General features: G+C 45.8%; 1 protein-coding gene across 1 annotated transcript in view; it reads left to right on the forward strand.

The window, feature by feature from the left end:
* Window positions 1–13,481, forward strand: part of MTOR (mechanistic target of rapamycin kinase) — a 118,197-nt gene extending 104,716 nt beyond the window's left edge. Inside the window, 8 exon segments of the mRNA XM_020973950.2 lie at window positions 1,474–1,546; window positions 2,086–2,160; window positions 2,857–2,992; window positions 3,765–3,830; window positions 10,247–10,327; window positions 10,570–10,650; window positions 11,875–11,980; window positions 12,661–13,481. Coding sequence (XP_020829609.1) covers window positions 1,474–1,546; window positions 2,086–2,160; window positions 2,857–2,992; window positions 3,765–3,830; window positions 10,247–10,327; window positions 10,570–10,650; window positions 11,875–11,980; window positions 12,661–12,676 — 634 coding nt within the window. The 3' untranslated portion in view covers window positions 12,677–13,481.
* Window positions 13,482–21,112: the final 7,631 nt, after the last annotated feature.

Below are 21,112 nucleotides of genomic sequence, written 5' to 3' on the forward strand. Positions count from 1 at the left end.
TGGTTAGATTTGGTGGCTGGTTAATGAATAAGTATTTCCATTTGACCTTTTTTGCCATGTATCCTGCTGTACTTTCCGATAAGCCAGGGTTGGATTTGAAGTCAGAAAACCTCTGCTACTTGCCACCTTAACTCAGCATTTTTGTGTAGAGAATGGTATTTTTTGCTCTTAATCCTCAAAGTGTGAGAAGAGTGACTTATTAATGAACCTGTTAAGGACTTCTGACAAAGGGACACACTTGGGTATTTCGTTTTCATTATTATTTGCTGTTTAAGGTTGGTTTAAATCTAGGCTCTAACTCTGGACCCAACCAGAAAGCTGCCAAGATGGCTCTGATTTGGCAGCCCCCTCCTCAGGAACTGCCACAGCTGCTAGTGCCTCATCCACATGGTGCAGGGAGCATCCTTCCTTAGGCGTTTTTTTTGAATGGTACCTCTCGATGTGAGGTTATGTCCTGCCACTGTGGAAGTAGGTAGTATGCACCTGCCTTGCACAGTTTATTAATTGTGAAGTGAAGGCTATGGCTCCATGGCCCCTAGTCCAGCTCTAGATGCTGTGATCCTATATATGGGGTCTTGGCCAGCTCCAGACTTGGCTGTCACAGGCTGTGAAGTCAGCTCAAAAGAAGAAAAATGTATAGGTTAGTGGCAAACCCCTTCCCCTAGAGTGACTTTATTAGGATGGAAATCCATGTATGATTTAGTGACAAGTCCCGTGTAGTTCTCTCTGTATAGTCATAGGGATTGAGTGACTTGTCCAGGGAACTCCAGTGAGTCATTGCAATAAGTGGCAGGATTAGAACTCAGGCCTTCCTGACTCCTAAACTGAGCACACTAGCTACACCTTCCCACTGCCTCTCAGTGTAATAGGTTGATATAACTCATTCAGAAACACATTTTAAAATCTGTCCTTTTTACTTTTAAGATATGGCCTTCTATAATTAGAACCAACCAAACTAGAATTTTTTTATACTTCTGTACTATAAAGTTATCCAACTGTCTTAGCAAAAAAAAAGGAAGCTGAAAATGCTTGTAATGGATATTCATCAGCTGAAGGCATTACTCCTGTCACCCTGAATTTCTCTTCTTGTCTTGTGTCCCCTGCACATATGTTTACATGTCCTCTCTTGGTATTATTCACTTTGCCCTCTCTTTCTAGGCTATAAATAACCTTATCCTCAAATCAGTAGTAAGTCTTCAAACACACACAGCCCTGACTGTGGTGCAGACCCCTGTTCTCTGGCCGGACAGTGCTGCAGAGCTCTGAGAGAAGGGCCTTTCCACACGGCACAGCTTCTCCGAGCTGTTCTGCCTTGTCAAGCAGCCGGGGCCAGGGGAAGCACGTGGTCGGGGCCACTTCTGGCTTACCCAGATACGCTCTTGTTCAAGGCCTGTGCTGTGGCCTGCAGGTCGATTGATCCATCTGGGCTGCTCTAATAACTTGTGCCTCTGGTCTCTTCTCCTCATAATGAAGACACCCTTCCAACCTGATGCTGGACAGACTCAGTGGGAAGATCCTGCACATTGACTTCGGGGATTGCTTTGAGGTGAGGAGGTGGCCTTAATTCTGCCACCCCGAAGCATGTAGAGGGGGATTTTCCCCTTTGCAGCCCTTCCTTCTTGTGCACTTTAGGATGGCTCAAAGCCAAGAATGAACGCCTCTCCCTAGGCCCACCAGGCCGGGTGGGGTCCGAGGCGCCCCATCATTCCTTGACCCTGTCCTCCTCCTCACCTTCCCACCATCCTTCATTGCAAACCCCTGGAAGGCAGAGCCCGCTCTTGGCAGCCCCCTCAGCACGTAGCACAGTGGTGTGCACAGAGGACATGCTCAGATTTTGTTTAATTTCTATAGACTGAAGGTCAGTGACAGGGCTTTCCATGCCCTTCATGTAATCCGTGTGGAGCTTTCTCTGTCCCCAGCACTTAGCACAGGGCCCGACACATAGTAGGTGCATAGTAACTGCTGGTCAATTGAAATTTCTGTTGGTTAATTCAAGATGATTCTGGGGGAGGTACTTCTCTTGGCCTGGTTTTAGCTTGAGAAAGCAAATGAAAAGTGGTTTTGTGACTGCTTATCCCACGCTAGGTGGCAATGACTCGAGAGAAGTTCCCTGAGAAGATTCCATTTAGACTGACAAGGATGTTGACCAATGCCATGGAGGTGAGTGGGGATCAGGGATCAGGAGTGGGCAGCTTCAGAATCGAGCTGAGATGAGCCACGAGACTCATTACCCGAGCTCACCGGCTTGTGTGGGTGGCAGAGCCTCCCACCCTGCACCCAGGGAGAGCTCAGGGAGGTCACTCTCCGGGTCACTTCTCTCTGGGTCCTGGGCTCAAAGTGTGAGAAGAGAGAGCTGGGGGCAGCTAGGTGGCGCAGTGGATAGAGCATCAGCCCTAGAGTCAGCAGGACCTGAGTTCAAATCCGGGCTCAGACACCTGACACTTACCAGCTGTGTAACCCTGGGCAAGTCACTTAACCCCAATTACCTAGCCAAAAAAAAAAAAAGAAAGAAAGAAAAAGCAGAGAGAGCTCCCTCACCTGCAAATTCCTTTTATTAGTCAAATCACAGGTCCAGCCCCTCTCATCACTCTGCCAGGGTATGAGGCAGTGACGTTCTCCTAACTTCAGCACATCTTAGGCCAGTCCTTTGTCTAGTTGAGAGCGTCACACAGTCAGTGGTCTTTCTAGCCCTGCTGGGGTCCTGGCCCTCACTCCCAGCTCCCCTCCGCTGCTGCATGTCAGTAGAGATATGGCTGACTTCTCTTCCATGAGGAATGCAGTAGAATCTCTTGGGGTGGAAGCGAGTATACCTGGAACCTGTGGCCTTTCTAAACAAGGTCTGGGTCTGTGCTTCAGGTGACAGGCCTCGATGGCAACTACAGGATCACCTGCCACACAGTGATGGAGGTGCTTCGGGAGCACAAGGACAGCGTGATGGCCGTGCTGGAAGCCTTTGTCTACGACCCCTTATTGAACTGGAGGCTTATGGACAGTAAGTGCTCGAGAGTACAGGAGAACAGAAACACCCACCCACCCACTGGAGCCCCTCCCCCATCTCAGCTGGGGCAGGGGAGGGTGCATTCCCAGCTCCAAATGCTAAACCGTCATTACAAGCCCTCAGGATGCAGCCCATTTGTAAGTTGTGAACCTAATGTAGCTTCTTGGCCATCCCCCCTCCTTCCCTAAGAGCATGGAGTGGTTGCTAAAATTATGCTTTCAAGTGCACAAAAAGTGTTCCACTTTTTTAAAACCTCCCCTTATGTCCTTAACTATGTAGTCTGAAGAATTGCTCATTAACCATTTAAGGGCTACCCTAAATCACTTTGAATTTCTTTCTTTCTCACCATAGACGCTCCCTTAATAATGATTGATCTTCCTCTGGTTTGGGCTACAAGGCAGAAAACTAAGTTTGGGTAGGAAATAGAGTTGCGTCTTAGGGGAACAATATTTTATTCAGCTCTTTTTCTCTGCCTATTGATGGGAATTTTCCCTATAAAATTCACTACCATCAGATCCTGTTCCTACTATTTCCTCTTTCATGCTTTCTCTGAGTCCAAACATGGCAGTGGATGAATTAAGTGGAGAATTAACACTGCACGTCCTCATTACATCCTCCTATACAAATGAGGGATAGTTGTCTGTATCTATCGCTGGTTGAGAAAGGATCAGGGCTTCATGATTCTAAGAGAATGTCCACCAACTTTCCTTAACCTCAAATGAAAGCATAAAACCCTCTTCAATGTTAGTTTTATTTCTTTCCCCAGCAAATACGAAAGGCACTAAGCGATCACGAACGCGGACAGACTCCTACTCCGCCGGCCAGTCTGTAGGTGGGTGTATCCATAGGAAGAGTGGGCTGTGGTTCTAGTTGACCTTGGGGTGTACAAGCACCAGACAGGCCTTTTCTTCCCGCGTTTAGTGAAGGCACTTGTCACCTCGATGTCATGTGCCAACACAGAATCTGAAAGTCACCACCTTCTTTTTTTAGAAATGTGATAATTTTATAGTTATAGAGTAATAGAACACAAAATATATAACAACATTGTAAAGGCAAGCCACACTGCAACCTGTAAGAACTGTGATCAAGGGGCAGTGGATAGAAAGCGCCGGCCCTCAAGTCAGGAGGAACTGAGTTCAAATCTGGCCTGAGACATATAACACTCACTAGCTGTGTAACCCTGGGCAAGTCACTTAACCCCAGTTGCCTTGCCCAAAACAAAAAAACACTATGATCAAATAAATGACCGTCTCTGATTCTGGAGGACTGATGCTGAAGCACACATCCTGTCTACCTTCTGACGCAGGTGGTAGAGTTAGGCGCAGAATCAAGCATATATGTGTTTAAGCATGGCCAATGAGGAACTGGGCCTTGCCTAATCAATGTGGTGGTAGTGAAGAGAGAGGAAGATTGAGAGAGAGGAGGGAGGGAGGGACAGAGAGAGAACATTGATTTCTGCTCATTAAAAACCTAGAACTTTAAAATAAAGGTGGAGGGAATGAGAAAGCACATGTCTACTGGACTTGATTCTGGATAAGAAGGAGCAAGAAGTGATTTGTGAAGTAGAAATTATGGCAGGCAGAGGAAGAAGGGACCAAATAATTTTTTTTTTACCTTCCTCCATTGAACATTTTTTTCCAATTGCATGTGAAAACAATTTTTAACATTTGTTTTTTAAAATTTTGAGTTCCAAATTCTCTCCTCTCTCTTCCCACCCCCTTCCTACAGAAGGCAAGCAATTTGATAAAGGTTATACATCTGTAGTCACACAAAACATACTTCCACATTAGTCATGTTAAAAGAAAACACAGACAAAAAGAAAGTAAATAAGTATGCTTCGATCTGCATTCAGACTCCATCAGTTTTTTTATTTTTTAATTTTTTTTCTGGAGGTAGATAGCATTTTTTATCATAAGTCCTTCAGAATCAGCTTGGATCATTGTATTGCTGAGAATAGCTAAGTCACTCACAGTTGATCATCATACAGTGTTGCTGTTACTATATATAGCATTCTCCTGGTTCTGCTCACTTTACTTTGCATCAGGTTGTGTAAGTCTTTCCAGGTTTTTCTGACTCATCATTTTTCATAGCACAGTAGCATTCCATCACAATCATTTACCACAGTTTGCCTAGTCATTCCTCAATTGATGGACATCCCCTCAATTTTCAGTTTTTGCCACAACAAAAAGAGCTGCTATAAACGTTTTTGTACATGTATGTCCTTTTCCTTTTTGTTTTTTCTTCATCTCTTTGGGAGATAGACCTAGTAGTGATATTCCTGGGTCAAAGGGATGCACAGTTAGATAACCCCTTGGGCATAGTTCCAAATTGTTCTCCAGAATGGTTGGATCAGTTCACAACTCCACCAAGAGTTCGTTAGTGTCCCAGTTTGCTCACATTCCCTCCAAAATCTGTCATTTTCTTTTCTGTCATGTTGGCCAATCTGATAGGTATGAGGTGGTACCTCAGAGTTGTTGTAATTTGTATTTCTTTAATCAATAGTGACGTAGAACATTTTTTCATATGACTATAAATACCTTTGATTTCTTCATCTGAAAACTGCCTGTTCATATCCTTTGACAATTTATCAATTGGGGAATGACTTGTGTTATAAATTTGACTTAGTTGTCTACATATTTGAAAAATGAGGCCTTTATCAGAGAAACTTGCTGTAAAAATTTTTTCACAATTATGACTACTGTGTATTTTCCTCCATCCTATTTTTCCCCTGTTATCCTTTTCTCTCTCTCTCTCTCTCTTCTTTCACCCTGTCCCTCCTCAGAAGTGTTTTGCTTCCAACCACTGCCTCCCCCAGTCCACTCTCCCTTCTATCAGTACATCCCCTCTCATATCCTCTTTCCCTCCTACTTCCCTGTAGGCCAAGATAGATCTCTATATCTTGTCTGAGTATATATGTTACTGAGTATGTATGTTATTCTCTCTTTGAGCTAATTCTGATGAGAGTAAGGTTCATGTGTTGTCCACCAACCCACCTACCCCCATCTTCCCCTCCACTGTAAAAGTTCTTTTGTGCCTCTTCCACGTGAGATATTTTCTCTCTTCCTGCCCCTTTCTCCCATTGCATCCCTCTTTCTCACCCCTTTATTTTTTTTTCTTAGATAACATTTCATCATAGTCAACTTACGCCTGTGCCCCCTGTCTATGTATACTCCTTCTAATTGCCTTAATAATGATGAAGTTCTTAGGAGTTGCAATCTCAGTTTCCCATGTAGGAATGTAAACAGTTTAACATTATTGAATCCCTTAGGATTTCTCTCTTCCTGTTTATCTTTTTATGCTTCTCTTGAGTCTTGTATTTGAAAGTCAGATTTTCTATTCAGCTCTGGTCTTTTCAGCAGGAATGCTTAAAAGTCCTCTATTTCATTGAATATCCATTGTTTTCTCCTGAAGATCATACTCAGTTTTGCTGGGTAGGTTATTCTTGGTTGCAATTCCTAGCTGCTTTGCTGTCTGCAGTACCATATTCCAAACCCTCTGATCCATTCGTATAAAAGCTACTAAATCTTGTATAACCCTGAGTGTGGTCTGTGATATTTGAATTATTTCTTTCTGGCTGCTTGCAATTTCTTCTCCTTCACCTGAGAGCTCTGGGATTTGGATATAATATTCATGTGTATTTTCATCTTGGGATCTCTTTCAGGAGATGTTTGGTGGATTCTTTCAATTTCTATTTTACCCTCTGGTTCTAAGATATCAGGGGAATTTTCCTTGATAATTTCTTGAAATATGATGTCTCGGCTCTTTTATCATGGCTTTCAGGTAATCCAATAATTCTTAAATTATCTCTCTTCAATCTGTTTTCAGGACAGTTGTTTTTCCAAGGAGATATTTCACACTTTCTTCTCTTTATTCATTGTTTTGATTTTTTAAAATTGTTTCTTAATGTCTCATAAAGTCATTAGCTTCCACTTGCCCAATTCTAATTTTTAGGGAATTATTTTTATTTTAGTGAGCTTTTATACCTCCTTTTCCATTTGGCCAGTTCTAATTTTTAAGGCGTTCTTCTCTTCAGTAATTTCTGTACATTTTGGTCTTTGTTGTTCATTTTTCCAGCCTATTTCTTGACTTTTAATTTTATGTTAAAGTTGAGCTGTGCTCCCCAGGTGGAGGGGTCACTGTCCCAAGCTTCAGGTTTCTCGTGTTGCTGTTTTCAGAGCTAGTTCTGGAGTGTGTATAAGGTTCTTCCAATGTGGTATAATCTGAGGAAAGGTGTGGTCACTGCTTTCCTGGCTTGTGCTGTGGTCTGTGAGCAACCGCAAGCACTCTTTTCATCCTCCCCACTCCCTTGCAGTCACAGGCTCTAATGTACTAATGCTCCTCCTCACCCTGAAACGGTGAGCTGGACTGTGTAGGGGCAACGCAACTGAGTCCTGCACCCAGTGCCAGCAGAGGGTCCCCGGAAGTGTCCTTCTCACTGGTTGTCTGAGCCCCTGGCCATCTGTGGGACGAGAGCTTTGGAAGCCACTGCTGCCGATCCGTTGCCCCACGGCCTGCTGCTGGTGTGCTGGGGTGCAGCCTGCGCCTACGCTGGACTGTGCTCCACCCTCATCCCGGTGAGACAGACCTTCGGCCAACCCTCTAAGCTGTCTTGGGCTGGAAAATTATTTCACCCCATTCCCATTCATCCCTTTGTTGGTTCTGCCACTCCAAGATTCATTTTGAGGCATTATTTTAAAGTTGTTTGGAGGGGAAATTGGGAGATCTCAAGCAGGTCCCTGCTTTTACATCTTGGCTGTATGTCCCTCCACCCCCCCCCCTTAATTTTCTAAGAATCATTTAAAATATGACATTCCTCTGGAGGTGATGAGACCCTCATCACCCACTCTAGGGAGTTAACACATAGTCAGCAATTGTGGAACATAGTAGATGCTTGATAAATAGTTTTTGATTGACTGAATGAACAAGTATTTATGGAATGCTCTTGTGCCCAGCACTGAAAACTTGAAGTTGTGTAATGGAGCATTCCAGCCTCAGATTTTCTGCCATGACCCACTCTGTTCCCTAAAAGATGACTGATAATAATTAAACCTGAGTGACAGCCAGTGCTTGGGATCCGCTGCCAGGCCTCTCCAGCATGCCCACACATCCCCGGCCCCCCAGACTCAACGTGTCTAACGCTGCACTCGTCTCCCCAGAATGTGCGCGTCCTCTCATGAGGGGGCCACCGTCCTTGGAGTAGACTTGCAGAGGCTTTGACTCTTCCCGTCGCTGAACAGCTGCTGAGGCTCGCAGACTCTTTCTCCTCTGTGTCTCACCCATGCCCTCTCCACGTTGATCACCTCGCTGGTCCCCTTCCATCCCCTGTTCCCTCCCCAGGTTATCCTTCACAGTACAGAAACCTGCATGGTTCCTTCCTGGTGCCCTGCTCTGATCAAGGCTTTGCTCTACTCACATGTCTTTCTTGGCCCTCCATCCCCCCACCACCCACCCCACCTGATGAATAAAATATTAAACTCCTTTCCCCACATTCCTAACAGAATATAAGCTCTTCAAGGGCAGGGACTTTTTCCTTTTGTATTTATATTGCTAGTGTGAACACAGTGCTCAGTATACAGTAGGCACCTGATATATACTTATTGATTGACCTTCAAGGCCCTCCACAATTTGTCCCAGTCCCACCTTTGTATTTCCTTTCCTGTAAGCTTCTTTCCAACCAAACTAGACCACTTCCTTTTCCCTGTCCTTGCCCTGTCCTTTCCATGCTTTTCCTCACACCAGCCTCCTTCTGTGTCCATCTCCACGTAGTGAAGTTCCTCCCTCCCTTCAAGGCAGAGCTCAAGTACACCCTTCTCCTTGATGCCTTCCCTGTTCTCCCAAACCAAAGCACCTCCTCCAGTCTGTCATAGTGTCTTATCTGGACGTCTCTGAACCTGGCCCGTTCTGCCTTGTGGCGGTGCCCTCTGTCTCTGCTAAATTCGAAGCCCTTTGGGGGCTCCCCAGCACCCTGCACATCCAGGGGGCTTGGTATCTTTTCTGAAGCAGATTGACAGAGGACATTTTCCTCCTGAGAAGTCCTCCTCTGGTTGGCCTTGGCACTGTGACCTCCCACAGAGTGCCTGTGATGGCAGCAGCCAGGGGACAGGGAAGGGGATAAGCATTTCCATAGCACCTCCCTTGTGCCAGGCACTGTGCTCAACACTTGACAACTTTTATCTCCTTTAATCCTCACAACAACCTTGGCAGGTAGGTGCCATTATCATCTCCATTTTATAGATGAGGAAACTGAGGCAAGCAGAGGTTATTGATTTGCTCAGAGTCACACACCTAGTAAGTGTCTGAGGCAGGATTTGAACTCGGGTCTTCCTGACTCCAGGCCCAGAATTCTAGATACTGCATCACCTAGTTGTTCCTCACAAGAGGAACCTGGGAGTTCCCTCTTCCAATGAAATCACAGGTCCAGTCCCTATTCCCAATTTTTAAAAAATCCTTTCTATCTGAGACACATAATATCTTACTTGGGTAATTCCACACAATTCACATTCTTTTCTGCTGGCGACTTAATCATTCAGATGTGACCTCCAAAATTCAAGAACTCTCCTGCCTCATAGAAATGTAGTGCTCTGAATTCTGAGCTGGGTTCCCAGTCAGTGAAATAAGTACGTGGTAGGTGACATGTGTAGCACTGGTAGATGGGATGCTTCTGACAATAGCCCTCATTTCTAGCCACACTTTAAGTTTGGCAAAATACTTTCCACCTCACATCAACCCCTGGGAGGTGGGTGTTCTTATCCCCACTTTACAGACAAGAAAGTAAGGTTCAGAGATGTTAAAATGGCAAACATCTGCCTTCAGATTTGAACCTGGGTCTTCCCAGCTCCACATCTCTCTGATCCCCATTGTGTAGCTTGAGACTTTCTGACAAATTCATTTTGCTTGATGGACTGAAGACTATTTCTGAATAAGTCATATCAGTGACATCTCTTAGCAATAGTCTAAAAGGTATTTATGTTTTTCTGTCCTAGTATATCTCCTGCTATTTTCTTAGCCTCTTTTTTGTTTGACTAAATATTCTATTCTTCATGCCTAAGGTGACTGTAACAACTGGTAGGTAGGGACCGTGTCTCATCTAAATTTCCTATCTCCCCAGCCCATTGTTCTGTGCACAGTATGTAACTGAATAGATATCTGTTGAACTGATTGGAGCTGAGGAGGGTTTGGTCAGGACCTTATAACACAACCATATCCAGAGGGCATGATTTCCTTTTTTTTCTCTTTCGTTTCCCATAGAATTATTGGACAGCATGGAGCTTGGGGAGACTGCCCATAAGAAAACAGGGACCACGGTGCCTGAATCCATCCATTCTTTTAGTAAGTCTAACCATGGGTGTCTTAGATCTTGAGGTCTAATGGAAAGAGTGCATGTGTGGGTGTGCTGCCTGGGGAGGTCAGCAGAAGGGGCCAGTCCTGGGGAGGAGGAGGAGGAAGGTCTCAAGCTTCTCCCTGTCTTCTGCTGACAGAGGTGAACAACAAAGCCAATTTAGCGCACCCACATGAAAAGCTCTCATCTGACAGGCCTCTGAGCATTGCTTTTTCTCCTTTTTGTCTTTCAGTCGGGGATGGTTTGGTGAAACCAGAGGCCCTAAATAAGAAGGCTATTCAGATTATTAACAGGGTTCGAGATAAACTCACTGGTGAGTATGTGTTTGTGTTTACTTGGAAGGAACGTAAACTTCGTAGAATGCATTTCATTTCTCTAAGTAGGTGGTTGGCATGATTTTCAGGCTTGTTGTTAGGGCCTAGGCTTTTACTGCCAATTAGCTAATTAATTAGATGGTGCTGTTTCTCTGAGGTCAGCACTTATGGAGGCTTTCAGGCCTCTCTTGTTGATGACCTGTACCAGTAGTACAAGTCAAGGTCATAGGAATATAGCTTTAATTGAGGCACATAAGATTCTTTTACTTGAGCTTTAGCAACATGAAGGGCCGCTAGCCCATCAGCCCATGTGTTCACTACCCATGTAAATTCTGTTTGAAATTACAGAGAAAAGGCAAGTAGACCTCAAATGGAAGATTTTACTTACTTGCTTACGCTAGCCCATCTGTGGGCTACAGATCAGTAGATCTAAAAATAGATGACCATAAGATATATTATAAATATGGCTCAGTGGATAGAGTTCTGGGCTTGGAGGCAGAAACACCTACGTTCTGATCCCAGGGCAGCAAGGTGGTGCCATAGTGCAGAGTGCTGGGCCTGGAGTCCAGAGGACCTGAGTTCAAATGTGGCCTCATACATTTACTGGCTGGGTGACCCTGGGCAAGTCACTTCGCTGTGTTTGCCTCAGTTTCCTCATCTGTAAAATGAGCTAGAGAAGGAAATGGCAAATCACTCCAATATCTTTGCCAAGAAAACCCCCAGTGGGGTCACAAAGAGTCGGACATGCCTGAAAAATAACTAAACAGCAACAAAATCTGATCCCGCCTCCAACACCTAATCGTTGTGTGACCATGGTCAAGTCACTGAACCTCTGTGTGCCTCAGGCCACTTCCTTCATCATATGTAAGTTCTGATCAGCTCTGGTAGAGGGAGACCCCACTTTGGGAATTCACAGCTGAAGAAACTCTAGATCCTCCACATTAATTCACATTCATGACACGAGCCTCAGTGATGTTGAAGACAAAGTACCCTGTGGTGACCAAGGATGTGTCCCTACAACCAGTTTTATCCCTCTTGCTGTGAGACTGTACTAGCTGTTCTCTCAAGGAAGCTGGAAAATAACCAGCTCTGGCATGTTTCACACCCGCCCAGGAAAGATCTCCTATGGGTAAGGAAACAAGAGGGCTAGACGAGGGATGGGAAGGTGCTTGAGTGCTTTGTTAACCCAGTGTTAGCAAAGCTTTCTTGTTCCTGCTCTCCAGGTCGAGATTTTTCTCACGACGAAACTTTGGACGTGCCCACCCAAGTTGAGCTACTCATCAAGCAGGCCACGTCCCATGAGAACCTCTGCCAGTGCTACATCGGCTGGTAAGCCTTCCCGAGCCACTTGGGGAGGAGGCAACGTGGAGGCGGGCGGGTGGGCAGGGATGGTGCTGACCCCCCACAAAAGCACCAAGGAGTTTTGGGGATGGGCTAAAAATGCGGGGGAAAGTCAGTGCACACGGTTCCATTCACGTAGGCACCAGGGGCCAGGAACCTTGACTTCTTTTGAAGCCCCATAATTGCAACAGACTTAGACTTTCTCAGCTCACATAGACAAAGCAGAATAATAACAAACACCAATTGAGAAAGCAAACCCTCAGTTAAAATAGGAAAGGGAAAATGTTTTGAAGGAATTGGTTGTCCTTTTACCATCCATTGGAGACAGAAGGGGTGGAAGAGGAGAGCAGAGAAATGACAGCAGGGGAGACTGGGAAAGTGCAGCCTGTGATCTGTAATTGTGACCTCAAGGACCGTGCCTGGATCATCGCCCCAGGCATGCTTCGAGGCGGGAAATTGAGGAAGGGGCTAACAGTTCAATGTTCTTCTGGGATGCAGAGGAGGCCTGAGTCCTTGACTGCTGCTGATGGCACGTCCCACACTATTAGTTAGGGGGAATGCAGGGAGTGCCCCAGGGACTGCCAGACCTTGATCTTTCTTATTTCAGTTTCTTCTCTTTAAGTTTTGAAAAAGCCTGCATTATTAAAGGCTGGTCTTTGTCTTCTCAGGTGTCCTTTCTGGTAACTGGAGGCCCCAGGATGCCCATGATTCTCCCCTGGAGGCTTTTGTCCTCCCATGTACACTTCCACAAAACAAAACAATGGCCAGAGAGCCTTGTCAGATAGTTTGCAATGTAAATGAAGAGAACTGCTGTACATTAAAGGTTGGCTTGAGCCCACCGCAGAGCTGCTGTTGAAGACAGACTTTGTCAGAAACACAAGACTTGACGTGGTTCCCAGGACAGGGAAGAGGAACACACCAACACCTAAACAAAGCACTTGGTCTTTGGGGTCACATGGTCCATAACTGTAGAAATACGGGTTTTGACTTAACTCACAAAGAAACTCATCCTAACATTTTCCAGTGAAAGAACAGCCCTGTCAGCCCGATCCTGGCAGACTCGGCACAGTCAGTTACAGGGAGGGAAGATGGACCAAGAGCCTGCCAGTGCCTCCTCCCTGGCCCAGCCCAGGGACGCCGCGCTGTCAGTCACCACCCTCAAGGCCCTGGTGTGGGGCCTGACGCGGGGCCTCTGCCGGGGAGACAGCGCTACCCTTGCCCTCCCGGCTCAGTCACAGCGCAGGATCGGGAACTGCCAGTGAGACCTGAGTGGTCCTTGGTCAGAGCAGAGGCGGTATGAAGAAGAAGGTGGCATGCCATAAAATGGTGATGGGTGTCAGACGGAGGGAGGAAAGTTCTGAGGCAAAGAAGGAATTATGAGTCAATATAAGAGGAAGTGCACAAAGTATAAAGTATAGCCATGTCTAGAGGCCATGATGTATCTGAACAAAAACTTTTGTGCCAATAAACACCGAAATGCTATAAAAGACCTTCAAGTAGCTTCTTATTCCTGATCGTAATGGAATGGAGGGAACATGGGGAGAGGCAGCCGAAATACATTCTCATCAGACACTCGTTCTGGAAAATAAGCTCATCTAATCCACATTTAACTACTGAAATACGGTAACATAGGAGAAAGGGCCTAGCAACAAACGAGGAGAATGAGGCCCAGAAAGGAATGCCTTGCCCAAGATGGTTCCACTCAGTACTTATTAAGCACACTCATATGTAAGGGGTGTTGGATGTGAGGGCAAGACGGGCAAGGCCCTGTCCTCCAGGAGCTTGCATTCTCTGAGAGGATACCACCTATACAAAGATAAGTAAATAGAAGGTAATTTGAGCAGAGGTGTAAATTGGAAGTCATGTGAAGTAAGTCTGGAAAGGCAGGTTGGAACCAGATTCCAGAAAACTCTAAAGGCTAGGCTGAGGAGTATGCACATTATGCTGAAAGCCCCTGGAGTGACAGGGTCAGATCTGGACCTCCTGTGCCGCAGTGGATTAGAGAGGGGAGATGGAAAAATAATTAGGGTGTTAGAATAATCCATCAAGAGGCAATGGGGGCCCGAAAAAGGGGAGAAGGTGTGGAAAGAAGGGGATGGTTGCAAGAGATTGAGGAAGTCAAGACTGGATGACAGATGGGGTGTCAGGGGAGGGAGGTAGAAGAGTTGGCGATTCCAAGGTTGTGAGCCTTGGTGCCCTCCAGAGAAACAAGGATGGTGACAGAAGGAATAGATCTGTAAGATGAGTTCTATTTCAGACATGTTTGTTTTATTCAAGATGGCAGTTGACATCCAAGTGGGTGGGTGGATGGACGAATAGGTAGATAGATAGATAAGCACTCTCTGTGCTAGGTGCTCACAATATAAATACAAGGAAAAGAAAAACAGTCCCTTCCCTCAAGATTTATTGTGAATAGGGAAAGACAACCAATAAAAGGGAGCTGAAGGGGGATGGTGGGGAGGGTGCAGTTATCTAGGTTAGAAGTGAGTGTGACCATCTTCAAATGCAGAAGTTCTGGAGGAGGGAGCATTTGGGGTGGAGAATGGCTACCTTGAAAGGGAACCTGAGCAGATGTGGAAAAGCCTTGAGGGTCAGGAGTAAGGTGGAGAAAGAAGTGAGAATGGCTGGTTTGGGCTGGTTCCTGAGGAAGGAGGGGGTCATCGGGGAAGGAGCTGAGCCTCAGAAGCAGATCTGAGTTAGAAGGAAGCTACGCCAGGCTGGGGTTCAAGGAACAAGTTAGAGCTGGCTATACAGATCGGACTGCTGTATAAGCAGAGAATGCCAGGAGAGACTAGATGAAGCAGGCCCAGCACACAGCCTCAAGGAGCATCCCTGCTTACATAGATAAATTGGACCGAGAAGGAGCCACCAGGCAGAAGATCCAGGAGAAAACCATAGCAAAGGACCAAAAAGGGCAGATTCCTTCCGAAATAGAAGTGGCCAATGGTGTCAGATGGGTTGAGCAGCCTGAGGTGGAGACCAGGCCTCAGAGACAAGCCCTGGCTAAGGCAGAACAAGCCTAAAGCCCCCTGATGATAGCCGGAGCCAGGCCAGGAGTTTGGCCAGCCAGAGCTGTCCAGGAAACTGCTTAAAAGCAGGCCCAACCTGGCCACACTGGAGCTGGGGCCAGCGCCACACCCAAAGTGCCTTCTGTGGGCACCCCTAGCCCAAGCTCTGGTGCTCTGAAGGTCTCAGGTGGGCCCCTTGATCTGGGTCTAAGCTGGATGCCATCTTAACCAAGTGTCTGGTGTGGTTTCCAAGCTATTTAATGCCAAATGATACAGTCAGAGGATCAGAGCTCACTGACAAGTGTAACGAAACTTCCGAGCACTATCTGCTCTGTAATGAGAAGATTAATGACTTCCAGGGCTGCCCTGGGGGGCTAGGAAGGCGGGGGTCGGCATTCTAGGTTCCAAGGCCCTCTCACTCCCTTTCACCACCATGCCTCAACCCCTAGGCTTCCTTGGGTATAGAATCCCTCAAGCTTCCAAGGCCAACAGTCATGTGATCTCCAGGTGTTTCTATGCAGCATGGCTGGGGAGGACCCGGGCAACTGAACAGAGCCACCGGTAGAGGGGTGACAGGTCGGGCCTTCCTGTGGATACCTTTTTCTAGGAGTTAGTTGTGAAAGAAAGAATTGAAAGAGCATAACAGCCTGAGAAGATGGCAGGGTCAGATGAAAATTTCCCAAGGATGGGGAGGCCCCAAACATCTTTGCAATCAGCAAAGGAGCAGCCAATGGGTCAAGATGGAAGATGAAAGAGTGAATGGTCTAAGAGGCTCACCCACTCACACACAACAAGACAGGATTAAGGGCAAAAGTATAAGGACTGACAATGGCAGAGAACAGTCAACTCTGTCTTATAAAGGAGCAAGAGGGAGAATAAAGGATAATGTAGAGTAGGGGCCTCCACCCACCAATTCCTGAGGACAGCCAGAACTAGGTGAAAATGGAAATACTTAACAAAATAAATAAAAATGAAAGAAAACACAGATAATACATGGTTTTCTAAGTCAATATGCAGCCCACAAGGAATTTAAATATAGTTCCATGCCCCCCCCCCCTTTCTATCTGAGGAAAGGGAAGAGGGGCACACAAGACTTTATGTGGCTCCCAGGTGATGGAGCAAGCTGGCTACTCAGGGTGCTATCTCTGTGTATGCCACCAGATGGTGCTCCAAACCCTATCCCTTTCAGTCCCTTCTTAACATGCCTTTGATAGGGATTTGCCTGGAATCTCCAGCTCCCAGTTTTCCTTTTAATACCTTGTAACCTAAGGACATGAATACATTCCAAGCAATAATTTGCAATTTATCAGAAATGGCTCAGCCCACCCCTCCCATCCCATTTGAGAATCTGATCTCCTGCCCCAAACTTGGGGTGATGGAAAAGGATTACATATTCTCATTATGGATTAGCATGTATTCACTGAATGGAGTTCCAGACTTCCCACCCCTAGTGGCTAGGGTTCCCCTGAATGCCTTTCTTTATGGATTTTCCTGGTTCACTTTTAAAGAGGGCCTTTTCGCCAGCCAGACAACCTGGAACAAGCTGCCTGGGGCAGTATGATTGATCCAGAACAGTCATTTCCCAGGGGCATTGGGGGGGGGGGAGGTGTCACCCCAGGCCCCTCACCGCACATTGCAGACCCTTATTTTAACTCTTGATGATTTCTGGTGGGGGTCTGAGATCTCCAGGATCATCCAGTGTTTCCACCAGGCCCCAGGGGCCCCCAAACAGAGTGCCCATTCCCTGACCTTGCCTCCAAGCTCATCATCCCCACTACACCTCCAGTACATGTCCTTTTTTTTTTTTTAAGGCAACTGGGGTTAAGTGACTTGCCCAGGGTCACACAGCTAGTGTCAAGTGTTTGGTCTGAGGTCAGGATTTGAACTCAGGTCGTCCTGACTTCAGGGCCAGTGCTCTATCCACTGTACCACCTAGCTGCACCCCCAGTACATGTCCTAATTTTTCAAATGTCCCCCTCAGAGTGCAATATAAAATGACTTTAGGCAACTCTTTATGTTTGATAAGGGGAATTCAGAAAAAGAAGGGGAAACACAGCTAAAAGGAAGGGAGTAAAAGAGAAAAGGCTGGGGGGGAAAGCAGGGGAAGGATCACTCCACAAAATATAAATGTGAGTTAATGTAGTGGAGCCCTTCCTTTAGTATGTGAGAGATTTGGAGGTTTTGCTCTCCGGGGCACCTATACAGGTTTTAGGTCAGATTTTTTGTTTTCTTTTTGGTGAGGCAATCAGGGTTAAGTGACTTGCCCAGGGTCACACGGCTAAGTTAAGTGTCAAGTTTTTGAGGTTGAATTTGAACTCAGGTCCTCCTGACTCCAAGGCCGGAGCTCTATCCACTGTGCCACCTAGCTGCCCCCCTGCTCCCTTTTTCCTGACCTAGGCCCATCCTTAGGCAGCCTGGTGGCCCTTTGCTCCCAGGGGCTCACCACAGAGGGATCCAGTGGGGGACATCACCTCTAACTCAACTACAGCTTAGAACTCCCCAAATCCATCAATCCACCAACCCTAGCCTTCCCAGCAGCAGAAACTACAGGCCTGCACCACCGCACCCAGCTTGATTTCATGATCTAGTGACATGAGGGATGAATTATCTCCGCTCACAAATAACCCCTATTCAGCCTCCGTGATCTGGGGCCTTCAGCAACGCTCCAGAGGTCCACCTCTCCTACCTCCTGCCTCCTAACTGGACTCTCCTGGACCATACTTCTACCTGTTCCTGCCTGCTTTGGGATAGAGGTGTCAAATACAGAGCCTATGGCTCAACAGCTAGTAAGTGACCAAAGCTAGATTTAAACCCAGGCCTCCCCCAACACCAGGTCTTAGGTCTCCCCCATCACTTCTGGGGCTGCACTCCCAAGCACACCCAAACCAGATTAAAATTTAATTAGGAACTATTTTTTAAATAAAAAAAATACAACAAAACATAGGTGATATTAATATATGGTCTTCTGAAATCAATATGCAGCCCACTTATGCAGCACACAGGGATCCTTGTATACTATTTAGCAGCCCCTGTTTCTATCTGAACCTGACACCAATGCTGTAGAGCACAACACCAACACTTGCAGAGGACTTCAACATACACACTGATACTCCATCCAATGCCCAGACTCCCCAGTTCCCTTGAACTATTCCTCCATTCCATCTCCACTACAAAGAGATGATCACATCGACATCTTGCCATCACTGACCAGCTTGCCTCCAATCAGAAAACAGTGCTAACTGGATCCACTACAAAATTCTGGACCCACTCTGCCCAAAATGGACCCACTTGACTCTCTTCTGATTCTCCTCCACGCTGTCTGACCACCTTTGCTGGCTCTTCATCCAGATCAACGCCCCCTAACCATGGATGACTCCAAGGCTTTGTCCTGGGCCCTCTCCTCTTTTCTGTCTATCTGATGGTCTCATCACTGCCACGGATTTAATTATCTTCTCTATGCAGATGAATCTCTGATCTATTTGTACCATCTAAACCTCTCTACAGAGCTGCAGTCTCTCACCAGTCAGTCAGCCCACAGACATTTATTTAGCACCTACCAAGTGCCAGGCACTGTGCTAAGCACAAGTGATACAAAGAAAAGGTGAAAGACTCTTTAAGAGAGGGGACAGCATGCAAACAAGCAAGCTGTATGCCAAATAAACTGGAAATCATCAACAGAGGGAAGGCACAGATTCAAGAGGAATTGGAAAAGGCTTCCTGTGGAAGGCAGGATTTTAGCTGGGACTTGAAAGGAAGCCAGGAGGTGGCAATGAGAAAGGAGAGTTTTCAAGGCATGGGGAACAGCCAGGGAAAATGCTTGAAGTGAGGAGACAGAGTGTCTTGTCCAAAGAACAGCAAGGAGGCAATTGTCACTGCATCACATAGTAACCAGTGCGGTTTAAAGTGTAACATTAGAAAGTTTGACCCAAAGGGGCATCTAGATATCGTAGTGGATAGAGCACCGCCCCTGAAGTCAGGAGGACCTGAGTTGAAATGTGGCCTCAGACCAAACACTTGACACTTACTAGCTGTGTGACCCTGGGCAAGTCACTTAACCCCAATTGCCGAAAGATAATTATAATAAAAAACTGCCTGTTTGTATCCTTAAAAAAAAAAAGTAGGTCTATACCCCCAAGAGATCAAAGAAAGAAGGAAAAGACCCATATGTACAAAAATATTTATGGCATCTCTTTTTTTTTTGTGGTGGCAAAGAACTGGAAACTAAGAGGATGCCCAAAATTGGGGAATGGCTTGAACAAGTTGTAGCGTATGATTGTGATGGAGTACTACTGAGCTGTAAGAAATGATGAAGGAGGGGCAGCTAGGTGGCATAGTGGATAGAGCTCTGAGCTCCCTTACTAGCTGTGTGACCTGGACAAGTCATTTAACCCTATTACCTCACCACAAAAAAAAAAATAAATAAATAAAGGAAATAATGAAGAAGATAGTTTCAGACTTGAACTGATGCAAAATGAAGTGAGCAGGACCAGCGAGCAATGTGTACACTAACAGCAATATAATTAACTGGCAAAGGCTTAGCAACTGATCGAAACAATGACCCGCCACAATTCCAAAGGACTTATGATCAAGCAGGACACCCTCCTCTGGAAAGAGAGCTGATGCACTCAGAATACAGACTGAACACATTTTTTTCTCTTTCTTTCTCTTTCGTGCTTTTTTTTTTCACATGGCTAATTTGAATATTTGTTTTGCATGAATATACATATACATATTATACAAAAATACATATTTGTGACGAGGGAGAGAATTTGGAACTGATAAATTTGATTTTTTTTAAAAAATATTTATTTATTTTTAGTTTTCAACATTCACTTCCATAAGATTTTTGAATTCCAAATTTTCTCCCCATCTCTCCCCTCTTCCCACCCCAAGATGGCATGTACATTTATATAGGCTCAACATATACATTCATATTAAACCTATTTTCACATTAGTCATGTTGTAAAGAAGAATTAGAACCAATGGGAGGAACTGCAAGAAAGAAGAAGCAACAAAAATAGAGAGAATAAATAGCATGCTTCCATCTGCATTCAGACTCCGGAGTTCTTTCTCTGGATGTGGGCAACGTTTTCCATCACGAGCCTTTTGGAGTTGTCTTAGATCCTTGCATTGCTGACAAGGGATAAGTCTGTCAAACTCAGTCATTGATATTTTTTAAAGGGGGAAAGCAAGTTATTAAGGGTGTGGAATACCAAACAAAGGATTTTATATTTGATCCTGAAGGCAACAGGGAGTCGATGGAGTTTACTGAGTAGGGGATCATTGGCAACCGATTTTTGGACTTCTTGAACTGACTGTGCCATAGGCATCTCAAATTACCAACACAGTCCTCATTATCTTTCCCCAAGACTCTCCTCTCTTCCAAAACTTCCCTGTTACTCTCAGGTAAATCAGGATTCTTTGGGTCACCCCAAGTCACAATCTCTGTGTCCTCCTTAACTGTTCTCAGGCTCTCACTTCCCATATCCAATCTGCTGGCCATTCAGATTTCTATGTTCACGAAGTCTCTTATCACCTTCTTTCCACTCACTCAGCAGCCCTCTGGTGCAGGCCCTCATCACCTCATGCCTGGACTATTGCAAATGCTTTCTGATTGGTCTCCCAGCCTCCAGCCTCTCCAGACTCTGATCCATCCTCAGCTGCCCAAGTGATTTCCCTAAATCGAAGGTCTGTGCTGACCCTGTCTGTCACCCTCCTCGTCAATAGGCAGCTCCCCTGTTACCCTCCTGGATTCAATACAAACTCCTCTGTTTGGCATTCAAAGCCCTTTAAATCCTAACCTCCTCTTACTTTTCCAGGCTTCTTACACCTTTTTGTTGTTATCCAGTCATGTCTGACTCTCCATGACCCCATTTGGGGTTTTCTTGGCAGAGATACTAGAGTGGTTTGCCATTTCCTTCTCCAGCTCATTTTACAGATAAGGAAACTGAGGCAAACAGGGTGAAGTGACTTGCCCGGGGTCACACATCTATTGTCTAAAGCCCAATTTGAACTCAGGTCTTTCTGACTCCAGGCCTTGCACTCTATCCACTGGGCCACCTAGTTGTTCTTCTTACACCTTATTCCCCAATATGTATACTCTTTGGTCCAG

Source organism: Phascolarctos cinereus, unplaced genomic scaffold (genome assembly GCF_003287225.1).
Source record: "Phascolarctos cinereus isolate Bilbo 61053 unplaced genomic scaffold, phaCin_HiC Scaffold_726;HRSCAF=1367, whole genome shotgun sequence".
NCBI classification, from domain to species: domain Eukaryota; kingdom Metazoa; phylum Chordata; class Mammalia; order Diprotodontia; family Phascolarctidae; genus Phascolarctos; species Phascolarctos cinereus.